The 20,840-nt window shown below is 35.3% G+C and overlaps 1 protein-coding gene across 9 annotated transcripts in view; it reads right to left on the bottom strand.

Annotated features, from left to right (window-relative positions):
• LOC103029360 (ribonuclease inhibitor-like) overlaps positions 1-20,840 on the bottom strand; it is a 605,885-nt gene that overhangs the window by 36,666 nt on the left and 548,379 nt on the right. For 3 of the 9 annotated variants that reach the window (XM_049470087.1, XM_049470086.1, XM_049470090.1), the window contains one exon: positions 20,353-20,840. This exon is cut by the window's right edge and continues 384 nt beyond it. The exons of 5 other annotated variants lie outside the window; for them this stretch is intronic. In XM_049470087.1, the coding sequence (XP_049326044.1) occupies positions 20,581-20,840 (260 nt within the window). In that variant the 3' untranslated portion in view covers positions 20,353-20,580. Of the gene's footprint in view, positions 1-20,351 lie in introns of those variants that run through there. One more of the 9 variants, XM_049470077.1, reaches the window with a different exon arrangement.

Genomic DNA, 20,840 nt, shown 5'->3' with positions numbered 1-20,840 from the left:
TTCATGAATTAAAATCTCGTCCAGCGCTCTGAAATGTCAGGCACGCAAAGTGGTGCTTGGCGCAGCGGCGCGGCATTGCGCGCAGAATAACCTCTGTCTTCTAAAAAACGTTTTTATAAATAAGATCTGACAAGTATACTAAAATTAATGTTATTAAACTTACTAAAGCCAACAAATGTACTGTTAATTAATAAAGAGAAATCAGGCAAAATGCGCTGCGCCTCTCTCTCTCTCTCTCTTTCGCAGCGCGGAGCTGAATTCAGCGCGAGGCTATAAATAATTTACAACTCAGTTCAGTTAAATAAAAATAAGTAAGGACCTGTAAGTTAATCAAATGTTGTCAAATATAAAGGATAGGTTGAGGTTTTGGTGAGCTGTTTTCATGATTTGAAACTGAAACTAACCGAAACTTTTATTATTCTGCGCAAAAAGCCTGTGATTGTTTTAAATGATTTTTTTAATGGATTTAAATGAGTTTTTTTTAACGGATTGTTGTTTTTGTCCATTATTTTGTTTTGTTTATATATACATTTATTTCTTTGAGTGTGGTTTGGTTTGTTTAATTTTTATCCCCAGACGTGTATTTGTTTTTTCCGTTTTTTTTTTCAGTATTACATGTCTTAGTAATTTTCTTTGGTCCTGTGGAGTTTTTCGTTTCTTATTTTTTTTTATTCGTTAGACTATATTTTTGTCAACATTTTGGGTTTATTTTTGTTTGTTATTTTTCTAATGATAATAGTAATTACATCATTTATTTTCTTTATTTATTCTTTATTTATTTATTTTTACAGGGCGAAGTAACGCAATAGTTACTTTTACTGGTAACTAGTTACTTTTATAGTGGAGTAACTCCGTTAGTAACTCAGTTACTTTTTTGGAGAAGTAACTAGTAACTATAACTAATTACTTTTTCAAAGTAACGTGCCCAACACTGCAATTCAGAGATATGATGCTTCAGCGGAAAGACTGCTTCTACATCTCAGTAAATGTTGGCATCTACAGGCTACATATTGCAACTGCGGCTTTTTGAGATGGACAGTAAATCTCAGGAACAACGTTATTTTTTACGTCTGTACACGTAATATATCTGTACAGGTGAAAAAAGCATGTGATGTACAAACGGCATAAATTTACACCTCTACACGTAAAAAGATCACGTTTTTATCTGTCAACACAAGGTTTTTTATGTGTGGACACGTGATGTTTTCTTTCCCACACGTTTTGGCTTAGTTGGCTTGCCATATACTTACTGTCTGTAGCGGAGACTTAAAAAGGCGCGAGGTTCTAGTGTGTGTGTGTGTATATGTGTTTGTGTGTGTGTGAGAGGGCGGGGGTGTGTCTGTAAGTGTTTGCTGCAGCAGCACAGCGGAGTGGGGTGTGAGTGTCAGACATATAGACTGGACATTTATAAAAATACGGAACAAATAGCGTCCCTTTTTGGTTCAATTTAAACCAATTATGGGTTTATTTTTTTCCCAGCATTTTATTTTTACTCAGTAACGGGGAGTTTTCCAGTGTAGCGAAGTAAATTACTTGTGTCAAAATGTACTTGAGTAAAAGTAAAATTACCTATTTTAAAAACTACTTTAAAAATTACAAATTACTCATAAAATCTACTTAATTACAGTAACGTGAGTAAATGTAATTTGTTACTTTCCACCTCTGAAAATTGGGTATATAATGTTATTATTTTATATTTATTTATTTATTTATCAGAAGAAATTTAAATCATTTATGTCCAAAAAATGACTGTTTAAACTGTATTTTTGTGCCTACATGAAAAAAAAAAGTTGGTTGCTGTTAAAATATTCACTATTATACTGGATGTTGTTCAGTTTTCCTGGTGTGTCTGACTAAGGTTAACTGTGTTAACATTTTGTCTCTACTAACTAATTTGTTTATTTACTGTTTAGAACTGATTCTGTTCAAAGTAAAGATTCTATGTCATGTTATTTGATTAAAGAAAGAACCAATGTTTACAGGTTAAACAATTAGAAATGCAGATCAGTGTATGGAAACTCAATACAATCAGCTCAGAGTTGAGTAATTTATGTTTACACAAGCGGTCTATTTCTGAAGTCAGTCTCTCTCCAGTTACAAAAGCTGTATTTTTCTACAGAAAAACTGAAAATGAGCTCCTTCAATATCTACTGTTACTGTGTAAAACTAGATTATATAGATTCTAATATCCATATATCCACACAGAAATTAGACTGGAAGTATTTTAATAGTAGAAACCTGTGTGTGTTAACAGATAAACTGTGAGATCAGGTTAGATCATGATTAGAACTGAAAGAGTTTATCTGAACTTCATCTACATTTCATTACAGAAACTGCTTTCAGATTCCAACAAACCACATTCGACACACAGGAGTAACTCAGGACACTGAGAGAGAGAGAGAGAGAGAGATAGAGAGAGAGAGACTGTATATCTGCAAAATAACAAGAACCGGTTCTGGGTTTTACTGAAAACGAAAATAAACAAAGACAACAACTCAGGCACAACATTACTATTGTGCGGTCAGTAGTTTGAGAAGGAGGCATACGCTTTTTTTAACAACATGGCCGAAATCCTGGCTTCAACTTTATAGAACAGAAGGGAATGGAAGCATGGTGTCCATGCTTTATACAGTCACTGGTTGGAATACATTTATGTGGCTCAATCCTGATTTGAAAAAATATGATTTTGTGCTCTGAAAAATATTGTCTTCAAGCCTGTAATATGAACATAATCCTTTACACATAATGAAAACTAAAATAAGAATCTGATGCTCTCACTCCTTCACCTCCTCTGAACCCGGAGAGAGAGTTCCACAGAAATGAAAGAACAGGCTGGTGCTGGTGTGTCACGCCCTCACTCTTCAACTACACTTCTGAAGATCTATTATTTATCTCACCATTTATAACTGGATATGGTAGTATACTGTAGTATTATAGGATATAGAGACGTTAATAACTATAACGAGCACCTGCTTGGTGATCCTGACTGAACAGATCAGGTTCTAATGGATGTTCAGTTCAGAGAAGTGAATCTTATTGTCTGAAATTTTTTGTTTAGCTTCATAAATGAGCTGATTGAGCTGCTTATATATAGCTGATTAAATCACAGACAACACTGCAGGTCTGATGAAACTCTACTGGTTACTGTCACACCTGGTACTGAAGGCACTTATATTCCTCCTGTGTCTATCAGCGATCTCCCAGCTCCGGACTCCATTGCCCAGAATGCACCACACACTGACATCACTCATTCACCCTCTCACATGACTAATTAGACCACAATCACCTGAATATCGACTTTACCTGTTTCACTCAGTATATGTACCCCTGCACTTTACTCACTCCCTGCAGAGTATTTGATTGGTTCTCTCTGTCCACAAAGTATTTATATTGCCTGTATTATTGGCTTTTCTGTGTATGATCTCTTATAGTGACCTGCTCTTCTATTGACCTGGACTGTCTCTCTGATCCTACCTGTGGTTGACCATGAGTTTGGATTTCCCTTTTTTCATTAAAGGCCTTTTATCATATTTCTGCTTATCTCAACTCTGCCTGACCCTGACAGTTACATGTAGTTCAGGATTGCTCTTTATCTGGTATGTTACTGTCACAACATGTCTTAGTTTGTATTAGTTACTAAAACAAGTGATAATTATTGGTATTTCCCTTTGCATTGGCACAATTATATTTAATACAAATAATACATTAAAATCTATCAGATAAGTTTCTATTTATTTTTTAGTGTTTTATTCCTTATGCAGGTGTAGCATCACCATTGAAACGAAAAATAGTTTCTGTCTTATACACTGGGTCTTATTTTTTTTTTTATCAGAAAACACATATTCTCCTCTCACACACAATTTTCCTGATAAAGCAAACAATGCACAGCATTGTAAATAAACTAATAAATAAAATAAAATAAAACCCTCAAATAAAAGTACATGACTTAATAAGCACAAAGTACATACAGTAAATATTACAGTCACAGCATAAATTCATAATCAGGAGTTATTCCTTACCTTTATATTTCAGGACACTGTGTCTGATTTTAAAGAAACGATATATTCACCTCCTGGACGTCAGTGATCAACTGTTTACAGCATTACTGAGTGTGAGATCAAATCACTGTGGGTGTGGATCACTGAACAGCGTCTCTAAAACCGGTTTGATCTAAATCTCAGTAATGCAGAGGATAAGTAGTCTGTGTTCAGTAGTTAGTGATTTCTAGTCTGATCTATACTGTAGTCAGTAGTTGGATCAATGGTGGTGTGTGGTCTGTAGTTACACTACTGGAAACCAGTCTAACTGCTGAGTGGTCTCTGATTGGAGGGCTAAATTCTAAACAAAACAAGACTGAAAAGAGTATAATCACGCTCTGTAGTGATGAACATGTAGATCTGTCTCCTTTTACACACTGTGTCGCTCACAATATGAAAGCAGCACTGAATACTGAGTTAAGTATTCTAAGTCGTACTGAAGATGATAGATAATGATATAAATCACAGCAGTGTTACCTGTTCCTGAGGTCAGTCTTCAGAGGTATACAGAGGGGTCAGCTCCATCTTTTTCAGGATATCCACTCCTATATTAGACACACACAAATCACATCAGCTCTTTATCAAAATGCCAATCTCTCACAATAATACAACTTATATTACTTATTTAACCATCAGTACTATATAGTTATATACTATCATAAATTAAAATTAGTAAATAAAATGATAGAAAATTGCATTTGCTGAAGAAAACTGCAATGTTGTTGATCAGTAGCAAATCTGATAAACCAGATGGTTGCTTTGCTGTTTGCTAAGTATTTAGAAATCAGCTTTATGAAAACACACATTAAACCAAAAAACATGCATGCTGCCCCTCCTGATGAGACAGAACAATCTGGAGTTGGAATTGTGTCAATTTCTCTAAATCTATGGCAAATGTCCGCGGACAAATAATTCAGAATAATTAGCAGAATCAATAAATTTAAAGTATTAAATATTTAATATAAATCAGTTAAAATAACTCAATGTGTTTTTCTCAGGATTTAGTCAGCACTGGGTTTCCTAATAAGGCAGGTTGGATTGTTTTAAACAGCATTTTGTAGATTTGTACACACACTCCACTGGAATGAATGAGGAACTGACTGCATTTTCTTTTCTTAAGAAAAGCAGACAAGCAGTTTAAAACCAGTTGGAGCACATTTTACCCACATTAAACATCAACAGTCAACAGCATATAGAACAAGGTCCAATCAAATTCACCTGTAGCCCATTATCACACTGATATTAAAAAAATAACTACAAGAGAAAACAAGTGTTTAGATTATAAGGATATAACTGACAAATTTCGCTTTCAAATCTATTAAAATGTTAATAATAATAATAAATATGGTTTTACTTTTTTTCTACGTCAGGCTTAAAAACATATGAGCAGTATAAAGAATGTAGCACATTGAGGATATTTAGTTTGCAACAAAAAGCTAAACACTCATTTTTGGTTACAAGAAGCTGAATAAGCCCTGGATTTAAGTCATCACTGCAGAAGGGAAACAACTACATTACTACTTATACAATTACATTCTAAACTCTTTTCTCAGTCTGTAGTTTGACTGTTTTCTCTTAATCCTGTTTTTATACCCTCCCCTCCATTCCTATTCACATAAAATCCCTCAGTAATAGTGGGGTAACAGATCACACATCTCACAGATTCTTCCTGTTTATAAAGATCTGGCATGATCTTCGTACTGAAGTGTGAGAGTGAGGGGATTTTGTGGCTCAAGCACTTTCCTGTTTTCAGTATTGGAGTATGAGGCCAGGTCTGCAGTGATAAACACCCCAGTAGATGTAGTTATAGCTTTATCCCGTACTGATTCTACAGTAAAGGGCTGATTAAATGATGTGGTGAGAAGTTGTGTGTTGTTCTGCTCCCGGTTTGATCTCTGAAACAGGGTGATGAAGATGTAAATGTGTAGCTGTGCTGGACGTACCGTAGCAGTTATATTATTTTCCTGTGCCACAGTGCTACACACTGCAGCAGTGTTGCTTACAGACATCAGTAAATGTTACAGTGAAGCCTGAACACTCCTGTTACACACTGCGTGATTTAACTGATGTAGGAGGCAGATTTTTTCTTCTACTCCAGCAACCATAGTGCTGCTAACACTTCATTCACTAGATACACAGCTGCTTCTTCTTTTTACTAAACCTCCACATCCAGATTTAGATAATTAACTGTATAACTTTAACTGTATAACTATTTATGCTAATAACAAAGACATACAAAACAATAAACACATTTATTTATTTTTTAACTTCTTTTAACATCTTAACAGTTTTACCAATTCATAATTTAAATACATATTATTTACAATTAAACTTTCACATTTAAACAGCCAATCAGCTTTATCCTCTCTTCTCTTTATTTCCTTCTTAATATCTCTCTCCTTCACATCTTGCGCAATTATTGATAATTAGCCCAGTTTTCACTTTTCTCTTTCAAACCTGCACCATGCAAATTAACTTTCCTCTAACTCACTTTCCTTTTAAACTGCTGTTTATCACCTCATCACTCCCAGTGTGCAGCAATGCTCTTCATAATGCACATATCTAATTGGCTGAGCAGAGTTACTTCTGATATTTACAGCATGTGTGATTGGGCTGTGTGTTTCCTGGGCCTCTAAACTGGTAAAAGCTTGGAAAGTAACACAAGATCGGTTTTGGACAATATCTGGATCCACCTGTTAGTGAACTCTGGTATACAGTAATATTTCACACTTGTTGTCACTGGAGGGCGATGTGCCCTGTGTGCTGGATCAGGTCACTTGACTATAAAAACAGATGCTTCTTTTAACATTATTTTCATTTCCCTGTAAAAAGGCATTTTGATTGTAATTGACCGATTTAGCATTTTAAAAAGTTTTAACAGTAATTTACTGCTCCTTTGAGCTCTTACAGCAGAGTAAAATAAAGATATTTACCTACATTTAGTGAATTTCTATGCATCATTTTAAGCAGATATTGTTCAAATAAAAAAAATAGATTAGTGTTCATTTAATAAAGCTAAAACTTTTACTTCAACCCTACTATACCTGACCCACTTGTACCACCAGAGCAACACATACTAACACCTCATACACCACCAGTATGCTAATCAGTGTCCCTGCAGTGCTGAGAATTATTACACACCAACCAAATAGTAATATCTGATCTGTGTATAATAAAAAAATAATAATAAAATGATAATATGTATAACTACTAAGTGATTCTACATGAACAGTTAAGCTTAGAAAAAAACTGTTTAAAAACAAGAAGGTGCTGTTAATGTTATGGCTGATCGGTGTAAGAGTATATAATAAAAAATCCACTCTATATAACTAGAAGACAATGTACAATACTCCATTCAAAATAAGGCAGCAGCATCTTAACTTAAACTGACATACAGCTTTCCACTCCCTGCATTCTTCACTTACTCACTGCTGCACATCCAGTTATAGACAAATAGTTTTAATAATAATTTATCTGTTCTCGTAACATCACTGTGATATCCAACAGAGTAATTTATTCTATATGATAACTTCTTATATTTAACTCCTGGTGGTTCAACTCAGACCTGTATCGCTGTCTCACCACACTCAGACCCAGACTGAAAAGTGGGGCTGAATTTCTGCTAAATCCTTTTTTTATTCAGTGAGAGAATTCTGAATTAATGTTACATGACATTTATTAAAAGTTTTTTACTAAGATACACATTTACACAAGATAAAATCTGAAAATACAAAAGCTTAATAAATAATCTACAGGCATGGTAGCATAATGCTTCATGCAAAATACATCACCTGATTCGTGTTTAATAAATGACAAACTTAACCATAATAACTTATATAATATAACATAATAATAGGTTACTTTTACAGTTTTAGTGGATTTTAGTGAGAAACCTTCTTCCTTTAGAAAGACTACTAAATAAAATAAAGTTTAAAATGTACACATTTTATTGTGCTTTTAATTAAACCAGGGATCCCGGGCAGGGATTAAGTCCAAGAGGAAAATCTCTATTCTAAAAGCTGTTTAGTTCGAGACTGCTTAATCCCAGCGTGTGAAACTGCTCCATAGTGTTTAAAGCAGTGTTTAGTGCTGTGTGGGATTAACTGTGGCTGCTAATCTGCACTGCTGAGAGCAGAGCGCGCTCTGTGAGGGGGGTCTCGCGCCGGAGCTGAAAAGCGCGGGAAAAGGGGGTCTCGCGCTGGGGCTGAAAAGCGCGGGAAAGGGATAAAATTCGCCTCAGCGCGGCTAACTGTACCCTAGCTAACGCTAACCCCTTTCCCCCTCAGACTGACCCACAGATACAGCTAGATATGAGTTTAGACTCAGTCTAACTCACTCTGCAGCTCCACTCCTGAAAGTATCCGGTTCCTCACCTTTTAAAGAGAGAATTTAACCCGTGAAGCAGCTCCTCAGTTCAGCTCCAGTAACGTTCAGCTCAGAGAAAAGTCCTCAGCTTTCAGTCCAACTCCTTTATATCCCTCACACGGAGCTCAGAACTGAGAATAACACTCATACTGCACTGATATCTTACTGATACTGTAAATAAACCTGATCATCATAATGGAGGACCTCCAGCTAACCCTCCTCTAACCCAGGAGAGAGCTCGCGCTGTAACACTGACCAATCAGAGCTTAGGACACGGTGACACAGCCCCGCCCACGCAGTGCTCTCATTGGTCAGAGAGTCTGTCACTCAGATTTTTTTTAGCAGCCTAGAGTTTCTCTATTAATTATTATTAATATATTATTAATTATTACACTTCATCTGCTTCACTCTCACTGACTTACAACCTGAAAATAAACATTTTAATCATAATTATGATTTTACTGTCTCATATTTTATTAATAAAAACAAATGAAACCTTAACAACAAAATGATCTAATATGGCTAACAGTAAGTAATATTAATGAAAATTATAATAATAATAATAATTAACTATTAATAATAATTTATTTTTCTTCTTCTTCTTCTTCTTCTTCTTCTTATTATTATTATTATTATTATTATTATTATTATTATTATTATTATTATTACAATTTGTATTACTTACAAAGTAGAAAATAAATACAAAAAATATTAATATTAAATTAATACAAACAATGACAATAATTATTTGTTTTTTGTTTTTAATATTATTACTGACATTATATATTCAATAATTACTTATTAATGTTTATGAATATTATTTGTTAATTATTTTATTATTACCGTTATATATTCAATGATGAATTAGTTATCATTTTATCATTTTACTTTGTATTTTTATTATTATTTTGTTAAAATATATTAAATAAATGCAAATAAACGAGTCACTATATTTATAATCGTTTATTAATTTGTTTGTTTGGTATCATATCATTTCCTATGCTGGATGTTGTGACATGTTTTATTGAGTAGATGGGGCCAAAACATCAAAAATTAAATTAAATTAAACCTCAAGAATAAAATAGAAGCTGATTAAAATAGCAACACTTAAAAATAAAATAATTCTCCAGTTTCAGAAAAATCAAACTGCTGTTTTAAAACGGAGTTAACTTTCTGCCTCATTCATTATAATGAATTTCCTTTTTATGTAAACACAGTGAGCAGTTCTGCAGTTAGCAACAATTACTGAGATTATGCCTGTATATTGTACAATAATCTGATAATGTAATTATTGTGACAGATCTATATATTTATATTATATATGGGAAAGAAATACAGTTTTTTTTACATTTAACACACATGGAATAGAAATGTATGTAAACCTTTATATGTGAAATACATTTTAAATATATTCCTAAATTGCAAAATGTATTTCAAACAATTATATATTAAAGAAGCCTAATATTTTGGCCATTTCATACTTTTTAAAAATATATTTTATAAATACATTTTTATTAGGGCTGTCAACATTAACACGTTAAATCAGGCAGTTAAAACAGGGAGCTACCATCATATTAAAAATTGTATTCATGATTTTATACATGATTTAGTCATAGAATATTGTTGTGTTAATTCAAATATTTATTATACAAATCTAAGCGTTTCTAACACTGATTTTTTATTCACATTTAAATACCCATTATCAATTAGATTTATTTTGACACCACGACATACATTTCTTTTCCATATGGGCTGTTTTTCTGAATAAACCAACCATAACAGAACAGCGTAAGTATTGCTGGTATTCTGGTCTGCCTGGTCAGACTGGGTTACTATCTAAACCAGCTCCAGATCATCATAAACCATAAACATTTATACAGTATAAAGCAGAATACAGTGATGCAGTTCTTTCAGCAGGGAATAATTTCTAGGGCGCTTATAATCTGATCATTACGGTAAGGTGTTCCCTGTAGAATCTGCCTCAGCTCTGCAGCAGGAGTCAGAAGGTGAGTTTAGAGTTTATAAACTGCAGATTAAACAGCTTTTACAGCCTGGAGTTCCTCTCCTTCTTAGCTTTATATAAAATAGAGTGTAAATAACGCGTGTTCTTAGTGTACAGAAGTGATGTATCAGGATTACAGAGCGAGTTCAGTCTGTAGAACTGTGGAAATACTGGAACTGTTATCAGTCTGACTGTGAAAACAGGGCTTTATTTATACATTTACATTTATAGCGTTTATCACTCTTACAGAAGCTCTTAACTGTTCACTCAGAAAGTTTCTCCAGCGAGTGAGACTAGACTCCAGAGTCTAAACCCTCCTCTAGTCTGTAGATACTGTACAGTACTATAGTCAGTACTGTAGTGCTGCCTAGATCCAGAGATCTACACTCAGCAGCTCACAGTGCTGGAGGAACTACACACACCCTGTACTGCAGTTACAGTACAGATACCCAACATCACATATTACTCCACTTAAACTCCTCCCTTTAGACCTCCACTGGAGTAAAAGTAAAAATATTCACCTTCAGATCCACAGTACCAGTCAAAAGTTTGGATACACCTTAAATTCAGTGTCATTATTTTAAAATGTTCTGTATTGTAAATTAATACTAATCTCATCTTAACCAGTGATTCTCAACTGGTGGGTCGGGCCAAAACGTGGGTAGCGGACACATTGTTTATTCTTTTTTTTTAAACTAATGCTCATCTGAAGGAGTTTCTTAATAATGTACTCTGAATGCATAACTATGCAGAGAACTAAAATATATCTAATTTTGTGGCCTTATTAATTTTGTGAGGATTTGATATTTAATTTTACTGTAGTAACTTTTATACATGGTTGTCATGTTCCTCCTCATTTTCAAATTCACTTTGCTTTCATATGTATGTTTAAATGGTATTTTGAAGACTATTTTTTAAAATGTATTTGTTTGGTTTGTATTCTATAAAAGTGGGTTGCGACTTAATGACCATTTAAAAATGTGGGTCCCGGGACCAGTTAAGAAAAAAATATTTAATAATTATTTAATAAACAAAAAAAATGTGTTGAACAAACCAGAATATGTTTCATATTTTACATTCTTCAAAGTAGCACCTCTGGCTTAGATGACAGTTTTGCACATTTTGGCTGGATTTTCTCAGTCAGTTTTATGAGGAAGAGTCACCTGGAATTCAGGCTTTTAGTTAACAGCTGTGCTGAACTCGTCAAGAGTTAATTACTTGAATTCCTTGCCTCTTAATGTGTTTGCTCTATATAGCTCTATTTGAGTAATGTTCTAATCCATATTATGGCAAGAACTACTCAACTAAATAAAGAAAAAAATCACTTTAAGAAATTAAGCTCAGTCAATCCAAAAAGAAAAAATCAAGAACTTTGAAAATATCCTCAAGTGCAGTCACCGCAAAAACGTTATGATGAAACTGGCTCTCATAAGGACCTTCCCATGAAAGGAAGCGCAAGAGTTTCCTCTGTTGTACAGGATAAGTTCATCATAGTTACCAACCTCAGAAACCGCAAGTTAAAAGCACCCCCGTATTTTAGTTTGTTTGACACTTTTAAGTTACTACATGATTCCTTATACTCTATCATTGATCAGTGTGCAAACCACACCCACCGAAATATTCCCCGGTACAAGAAAAATAAGTTGTGTAGTTGAAAGATACACTGATCTGACGACAATTTAAAAGTTGTGTAGTTTGAACCTGGAATTAATAACTTTTACTAAGATTTCATACTTAATTAATTTGTAGGACTGTGGCTTATTCAAAGTTATTACTAAGTAAAGATGCTGATAAAAACGTAAAGCTTTATGAAAACTTTGAATTTTTCTCAACCTCTCCCCAACAACCAGCAGCCATGGACTCCTATAAGCAGCTGCCTAGCTCTCTAAACAAGTGGAAACAAGTAATAGAATTGAATGAAATTAACTGTATTTGGGGGGAACGGATGCAGAATTTCATGCAAATAACTCCTGTCTGTTAAGCATGGGGGTGGATGGATTTTTATTGTTACGTCACAGAGTACAGGTGTACATGTGAGTGAAAAACTTGGGTGCAGATTCCCACCAATGTGCAGAGAATAATATTTACAAGAAGAATAATAAAATAAAATATATATAAAATATGATATACAGATACATCTACAGTATAAACAATATACACAGTACACTCAATAACAATACACATAACTTACACGATATACAAATATTTCACGGAAATATGTTAAGTAAGACTGACTAAGTAAATATATGATGCTATGTAGATATGCAGATATCTAGAGTGTGTGTCATGTCCTGGCCCTGTCTCATGTCTCTGTGTGTTATCCCCACGTGACCTGTGCTCCTCTGTGTCTCCTGTCTCAGTAGTTTTCCACCACTTGTCTTATTTGTAACTCCGCTGCTCGTTACCTGTCTCCCCAGGTGTTCATTGTTTCCTGTTCTTATATATAGTCTTCCTGTGGCACTTTGTCTTCGTCGGTCTTTGCACCTTCCTCTGTTGTTTTGTCGCTCCTCGTTTTCTCTCTTTTATTCTCCTCGTCCCCTAGTTCCTTGCTCTGTGTTTTTCTCTGTTTTTGCCTTGTATATATATTTAGTCCATTTCCTTGTTTATTTCTTAGTTTATTCCTTGTATAAATATCCTTGCCCTGTTTAGTTTGTTTATTATCTGTATCTCTTGTTTGTTTAGGTTTATGTTCTTTTGTTTCACTGGTTTATTTTGGTTATTGGTTTTTGGTTTATCTTTGTTCCGTGTTTACTTGTCTCTTTGTTTATCTTTGTTATTTATACTACAGAAATACTACACCGCCAAAGAGTTCCCCTCAACTCAACTTGTGGTTTAAGTTGGAGAATAAACTCACACAATTTAACACTTTCACACATTTTTGTTTAACTCCAGATTTTAGAACTCCAGAAATGTGCTGTGTGTATTGGAACATATCTTATATTTTATCATAATTACCCAGTACTTTGGAGCTTCTACCACACCTTTACTCTATTAATGCCTAGAACTTTCCAACTTTCCTCCAGTCCTGTAGAACCAACTTTAAAACAGGAGTGTCTTCATGTTCTCGAGTGTCTTGTTTTTAATGTTCGTTACGTCAGTTTTGTATTGTGTTACATGTTACATTCCCTCATAAACTCCTCAAGAACAAAACCGGGTCCTAACTTTGCTTTGGATTTCCTGTGTACAGATGAACTGACTCCACCAACATCTTTTTTTCAGAACTCTGAATGAACCTAATTCACAACACTGATTCAGAACTCCAGAGAAAACCCGAACTCAGGCTGAACCTCAACACAAACAGCTCGGGAAGTTTTTCATCCATCAGTCCGTCAATGTTTGACACTGAAAGAGTGTCTCTGTGTCGATTTTCCTATTTACGGACTTCTCCCAAGTTTCCTCCTGTAAATCCATCACTCTCCTCCTGCTCTCTTTCCCTGTTATTCCACTCCGATCTCTCGCTCCGTTCCTTTAAGCTGTGTTTTCTTTGCTGTAAAGAGCATTTCCAAATATGATTTATATTATATAATATTAGTATGATAATGTTCTTTATTAAGGAAAAAAGAAAAAGAAGAGTTTATTTTTGTTACTGGTTTGTTTCATAATTCTTTTTTAAATTGGTATTGTAATATATCTATGCAAGAACTGTTGAGTGAAGCGATTTTATTTAAGAATGTCATCATGTGTAATAAATGGTAGAAACTTACGAGTGTCTCCTTGTGTTTCTATTATTTTACTTTACTCTAAAACTGTTATTATTGTGTCTACTATGAATATTGATTCATTAGTTAATTAGTTACACATACTTTAAATGTAAGTTAAATTAGTGTATTTGTGTTTTCTATGAATTCTGTGAACTAAGATTTAGATTTAGAGATTTAGAAGATGATATGTCAGACATACAGAGAGTGCAAGAATGCAGTTATATAATCAAAACTTGCAAAGATCAAAACTGCGGACAGTAAATAAACTAGTAGTGCAGAACAGAAAACCATACAAATAATGTAATGGGGCTTCTCTGAGAGTGTGTCTGCAGAGATGAGGGTGAGTCCATGGAGTGACCAGACTTGCCGGAATGAAAAAGTGTCACAGAGTCTTCAGTTTGCTGTGCTGAGATGAGTTGAACAGTCTTATGGCCTGAGGGACAAAAGACTTTTGGAGTCTGTCCCTGGAGCAGGACTGGGACAGCAGTCTGCCACTAAATGAGCTTCTCTGCCTGGTGATGGTGCTGTGCAGAGGGTGGGGAACACTGTCCATGGTGTTCAGCAGCTTGCTGAGTGCTCTCCTCTCTGCCAGTGGTGATAAGGTCTAAAGCTCTAACAATTTAACAAGAGACTTTAGCTCTTATGCTTGATTTTAGCAATATGTAAATAGTTGTTTTTGGCATCAGAAGTTTCAGGTTGTAGGAAAATCAGTGTTGGCTCAGCACTGTTGTCTTTATTGCTAAATGTGAGCCGCTAAATTATGTAAACGTTGGGTTTGATGTTTAGACACTGGAATTCCTCCCAATTCTTTAAATGGTTTAATGTTATTATGGGCTGTAGAGGGAGAGATATGCAGATTATTTCCAGTCTTTGATGAACATTGTTCTTAATCATTTTGATCATTTTATTATACATTTGCTGCAAACTGTATATCCTCTTTATTTGTGGGTGTTTTTGGACCAAATCACCTGGTTACTTTACTTACTTAAAATACCTGAGGTTTATACTGTCTGGTCTTTTTTTTCCCCATAATGTCCAACCTTTTCTGATTCAGGGTTTCAGATCTGCAAGTAAAATTCAGCATCAGCACATACAGAGTTTCAGTGGACGATAAAATAGAGACTCCAGCAGTGTAGTCTTTAGTTTATACACTAAAAAATGAATGTCTGCCTTTTAGCAAATTCAAGCTTAATTACAAACTCGTGATCTTCATGTAGTTCTCTCTCTCTCTCTGTTTGTCCCTCTCTCTCACTTTCTCCCTCTCTCTCATTCTAAGGTGCATTGAGGAGGTTTGATAGATAAGTAGATGATTACCCGTCTAAGCCCTTTGCTACACTAGATCAGTCCTGCAGATGCCTCCTGCACAGGTTCTTTCCCAAAGGTTGCTCACCTATAACTAATGTACATCATTGAAATGGGCTCCATCATCCTTCTACTCACTGTCTTCTAATCACTGCAGGCATGGCAGGTTGTATCTGCTGCACTACAGGTCAGAATTAACTCTACTGCAGATCAAAATGTATATCAAAACAATCAAAATGTAGATTGTGTTTCTTTTACAGTTTTTGAGTTCACTAAAACCCAATGTCTTGTTTTTTCCAAACTTAACAAAATCAGTGTTTCAGAGGGTTAGAAATCCCAACAATGGACTCATTTCTCTGATGTGGTCTGGGAGACACTTTTACTCTCTGAAGATGAACAAAGAGAGGATGAGGAACAGCTTCTTTCCACAAGCTAGTCATGCTCCCAACCAGGTCATCACCTAGAACTACCTCGTCAAATACCACACACAGTTACAAACACAGCTACCATACACACATCACACACTCAAGACTAAATTTTAATAAATCTGAATTTTTTATTATTATTATTATTATTATTATTATACATCAGTTTTTCAGTTTATTATTTTAAATATTTTTTATATCAATCCAAGTAGTATTTATGATCATATGCATAACTAATAAACATTCAGTACTCAGTGCTGAATAATCTAAAAAAAAGAATATGATGTATGTTATGATTAAAGCTCTACTAGGTAGTATTGAGATTTTGTGCTCGTGGGCTCCTCCTACAGTTGCAGAGTGTAATAAATGTATACATGTATACATTTATATGAAAAGCAATACCGCAGGAGTCAGCAAGAGCAGGGGTGGAAGATGACTCACAGGCAGATAACATGGTTACGGACTCTGGAACGGACATGACTACGAGAAGTGGGTTAAGTATAGAGGCAGGTGGGTTGGTAGGTGGAAAGGAGCAAGGTCACATCAGTGAGAGGACTGAGGATTCACCAAGGAAAGATGAGGTGCTTGAGTGAAGGAGTGCAGGGGCCCCACATTTAACAATACTTTGAATAGAATTGTTTGAGTCAGTTGGCTGAAGTCCAGCGGCAGGTTACGTGCCACAGTCCACAGGAAATCAATACCTTTGATACTATGGAGGCTAACTCAAGCACAGAAGGAGTGGAGGATGAAGGAGGTGTTGATAGGTTAAAGGCTAACGGAAAGCGGATGGGTAGGGAGAAAGGAATCGGTCAAAGATCCAAAATTAAATGTCCAGGCACAGGAGACAAGATGGCATGGAGGAGTATTAATGATGATTTGAAAGGTATGTAGGAGGGTTTGAAGGGAACAGCAGAGAGTAAATTGAATAGGCTAGGTAAAGTTATATATATATGTAGACTAAAATGTATATTTCAGTTTGGGGCAATTTACTGCAAGCTAAGCTTACAAACAGCCATATTTTACACTTTGCGATCTCTGATGCAAATCGCAAATGCTAATCGCTGCTTGCTTCCGCCTGCTAGCATACAGCTTTAGCAGTTAAACCAAACACTTTATCTCAACTTATATATCACATATTTACAGTCTGGTTGTTTTAATAACCTTTTAACTCTCTTATTAACATTTTAGGCTCCTTACACAACAGAAATACCCACTGATTTACCTGTAATCTGTCTTTATCTGGTACTATCTGAATTCATCGGGGCTTCTCCTCAGCTCAGATGAACAGCACAAAAGATTCGTTCGAATGAACGAATCTTTTGAACGAATATTTTTAGTGAACGGATTCTAATGATTTAGTTAATCTAAAAGAGCTACTGTGTCCATCACTACTAGTTAGCTTCTGTAAAGAATTAACCAACTACAAATGGCGGGTTTTTGTAGTCCTTGTAGAACTGTTAGAACTACATACAGGTCTGAAAGCAGGTCGCAGTGCTGTAAAGAGGCGCAGTTCTCGGCAGCGTCCAAGTGGACGTAGTTTAGACGTTGCCGTCCACTTTAGACGCAAAAGTGGTTTTGGTACCTCCCAAAATTTTCGGAATAGACGGCGACTAATATGGATGTAATTTTGTGGACATTTAGACGCAGTGCGGACGTATTTTAGTGGATATTTGGACGGCATGTACAGGTGGACGTCAACGTCCATAAAAATATTTTTCTGGCGTCCATCGCTTTTCCACACTTTCCAAGATGCTAGCCAAGAGGAAGGGTTCCGCTAAGACGGCCGCCGCCCATACAGTCCTCTCCTGCTGCCGCCTCCTCCTCCTCCCGGTCTGGTCCAGCACATGGAGGAGTATGTTCTGCTGCTGCACCATCACTGCAAGGAATCTGTGGTCCATGGTTGTGTAGAAGAGAATAGATGTGCTCTCCCTTGTAGCTCAAGAAGAAATGATGATTCACTAGAAAAAACAACCATATATAGTTGGAAGTCGACGTCCAAAAAGTGGACGTCGACTTCCAAAAAGTGGAAGAGTGGAAGTCGACGTACAAATTTGGAAGTCGGCGTCCAACTTCAATTTAGACGGAATATGGATGTAATTTGGACGCAGCGCGTTCACTCAGTGGACGCAGTGTTTTCTGATAAATTTGGACGTACTTTAGTGGATATTTAGACGCAATCGCAGTGGGACAGGGCCTTTACAGGAGGAGCTCTGGCACAGACACGAGAGCACCGCTATTCCTCCTATTACACCTCAATGCAAGCTGCAGTGAGATTCAAGCTGTAATTTCACTTCTTTAAAAAGTTCAAAAATTAAGGAAATCCTACCTAGTGTGCCTTTAAGTGTCATATAGTAAATGCGTAAATATTTCCATGGCCTGTACTGTACTGGTATTCACTTCTAACTCTGGGTAATGGTGACATCTGCAGGACAAATGCAGCACTGTATGCATCTGTACAGAGCCGTAACAGTGTAGATAGATAGATAATAAATAGATACTTTATTGATCCCCAAGGGAAAATTTTGGAAGAAATGGGGAATTTTTTTGTAGAAAATCTACTAGTAATTATTTTGTACAGTGGTACCTGTACCAGTGGTGGTACTTAAGGCATCCCAAGGTGGTACAAAATCAGTGATGTCAGTAATGCGTTACTTAGAGTTATTTAACCTCTTAATATTTCCTGATCTGTAGAATCAGGAAATCTCTTAAATAGAACCTGTTTGACAACATGAAGCAGATAAAATATCCCAAAAGCAGCACATTATTATACCCTCATCTGAAGAAATTCAAATACAGATGAGAAAACAAAGTCATTGCTAATTTATCAGTCTGGAAAAGGTTATAAAGTCATTTCTAAAGCTTTGGGACTCCAGAGAACCACAGTGAGAGCTATTATTCACTAATGGAGAAAACACTGAACACTGGTGAATCTTCCCAGGAGTGACCGGCCGACCAAAATTACTCCAAAAGGGCATGAGCAACTCATCCAGGAGATCCCAAAAGAACCCAGAACAACATTTAAAGAACTGTAGGTCTTACCTGCCTCAGTTAAGGTTAGTTTTAATGATTCAATAATAAGAAAGAGACTGAGGGAAGTCTTTCAAGATAAAAAAACACTGCTGACCAAAAAGAACACAACGGCCCGTCTCACTTTTACCAACTAACATCTTGATGATATTCAAAACTTTGGGTAAATATTCTTTGGACTGAAGAGACAAAAGTGGAACTTTTTGGAAGGTGTGTTTTCCTTTACATCTGGTGTAAAATTAACACATCATCATTTAACACATCACCTCTGAATGGCTTAAAAAAACTAAATTAAGGTTTTGGATGGTCTAGTTAAAGTCTGATTGAGATGCTGTAGATGATCTTAAACAGGACGTTTATTTTCCAGTTTGTCTGAATTAAAACAATTCTGTAAAGAAGAGTAGAACTAAATTCCTCCACAGAGATGAGAAAGACTCGTTATCAGTTATCATTAAAGCTTGATTGGGTGGCACAACTAAGTTATTAGATTTAGGGGGAAATACTTTTTCACACAGGACTAGATTAGTTTGAATGTTTTCTTTACTTTAATAAATAAAATTATCATTTAAAAAATGCTTTTTATATTTACTCAGGTTATCTTTGTCTGATATTAAAGTTTGTTTAATAATCTGAAAAATATCAGTATGACAAAAAAGCAAAAACAAAATAAATCTGTAGGGGCAAATACTTTTTCATGCCACTGTATGTATCCAGTTTTATAGTCATTTTTATCTCTTATAAACTTTCTTTTCTTAGTTTATTTAATTTCCTTTTCCTATTCAGTGAGTCTGATGTAAGTGTCCTAAATTTATTTTAACACCTCTATTCTCTCTGGCAAATTGAGTTTTTTTTTTATTACTGTTTTTATTTACTTAAATTACCAAAAACTTTTTTTTCAATTGCAGTTTCATTATTTTGTTCATTTTCATTAACAATAAAAACCTTTTATTTTGAAATTGTGTAAAATTATTGTGATGTTTAATTGGAATGCAGGTGTAACGTAATTTCCAGCTCCATCATCAGATTTCTGAGGTAAACTGAACACAGCACATGATAATCTCACATCTGAAGAAGAATTTAATATCAGATTATCAGATTCTGTACAGAATATTCTCAGATATCAGATACAGGACGCTCATAATCATTTCATATAACAGATTTCTGTGATGAAGCTTAAAAAGCACTGAGATCTTCTGAGCTTCTGTTCACTGATATCTGTCCTATTTATATTTATAATATTTACTGTTCTTAAACAATAAACTCACAATCATATCTATTTAATTACCAAAAATAAACAATAAACTCACAATCATACACAATATATTTATAGTCATAAAGATTTAATTAGTAATAATAAACAGTAAACTCACAATCATAATGATTTAATTACCAAAAATAATAAACTCACAATCATAAACAATATATTTACATAAACAATTTAATTGTAGATTATTATGATGAAGATTTGATAGGTGCACACTCACTCTCACACACACACACACACATACACATACACAATTACACACACTCTATCACAAATGCACACACACTCACAATCACACACTCACACAAACACAGTCTCAGACATATACTAATGCACACTTACACTCTTTCACACACACACACGCACACACACACACACAAAAGCACATACACACTTTCACACAAACACCATCGCTCACAATCCATCTCTCTCTCACACACACATAAACAAACACATACTATTCTATATCACACAGACGCACTGAGGAGCCCATATAAACATAAAACCCAGCATAGAGCAGTTCAGTGAATGTGGTGTAGAATGTGTGTAGGTGTGTGAGTGTTTGTGTGTGTGAAGGTGTGTGTGAGGGTGAGGGTGTGTGTGTGGGTGAGTGTGTGGGTGTGTGTGAGGGTGAGGAGGGTGTGTGTGAGGGTGTGTGTGAGGAGTGTGTGTGTGTATTAGAGGAGATGGTGTAGAAGGACAGAGTGTCGGCGGGAC

This window comes from Astyanax mexicanus, chromosome 21 (assembly GCF_023375975.1).
Source record: "Astyanax mexicanus isolate ESR-SI-001 chromosome 21, AstMex3_surface, whole genome shotgun sequence".
In the NCBI taxonomy this organism is placed as follows: Eukaryota; Metazoa; Chordata; class Actinopteri; order Characiformes; family Acestrorhamphidae; genus Astyanax; species Astyanax mexicanus.
Note: the sequence above shows the minus strand (reverse complement) of the source record. Positions and strands in the feature narration are given on the sequence as shown.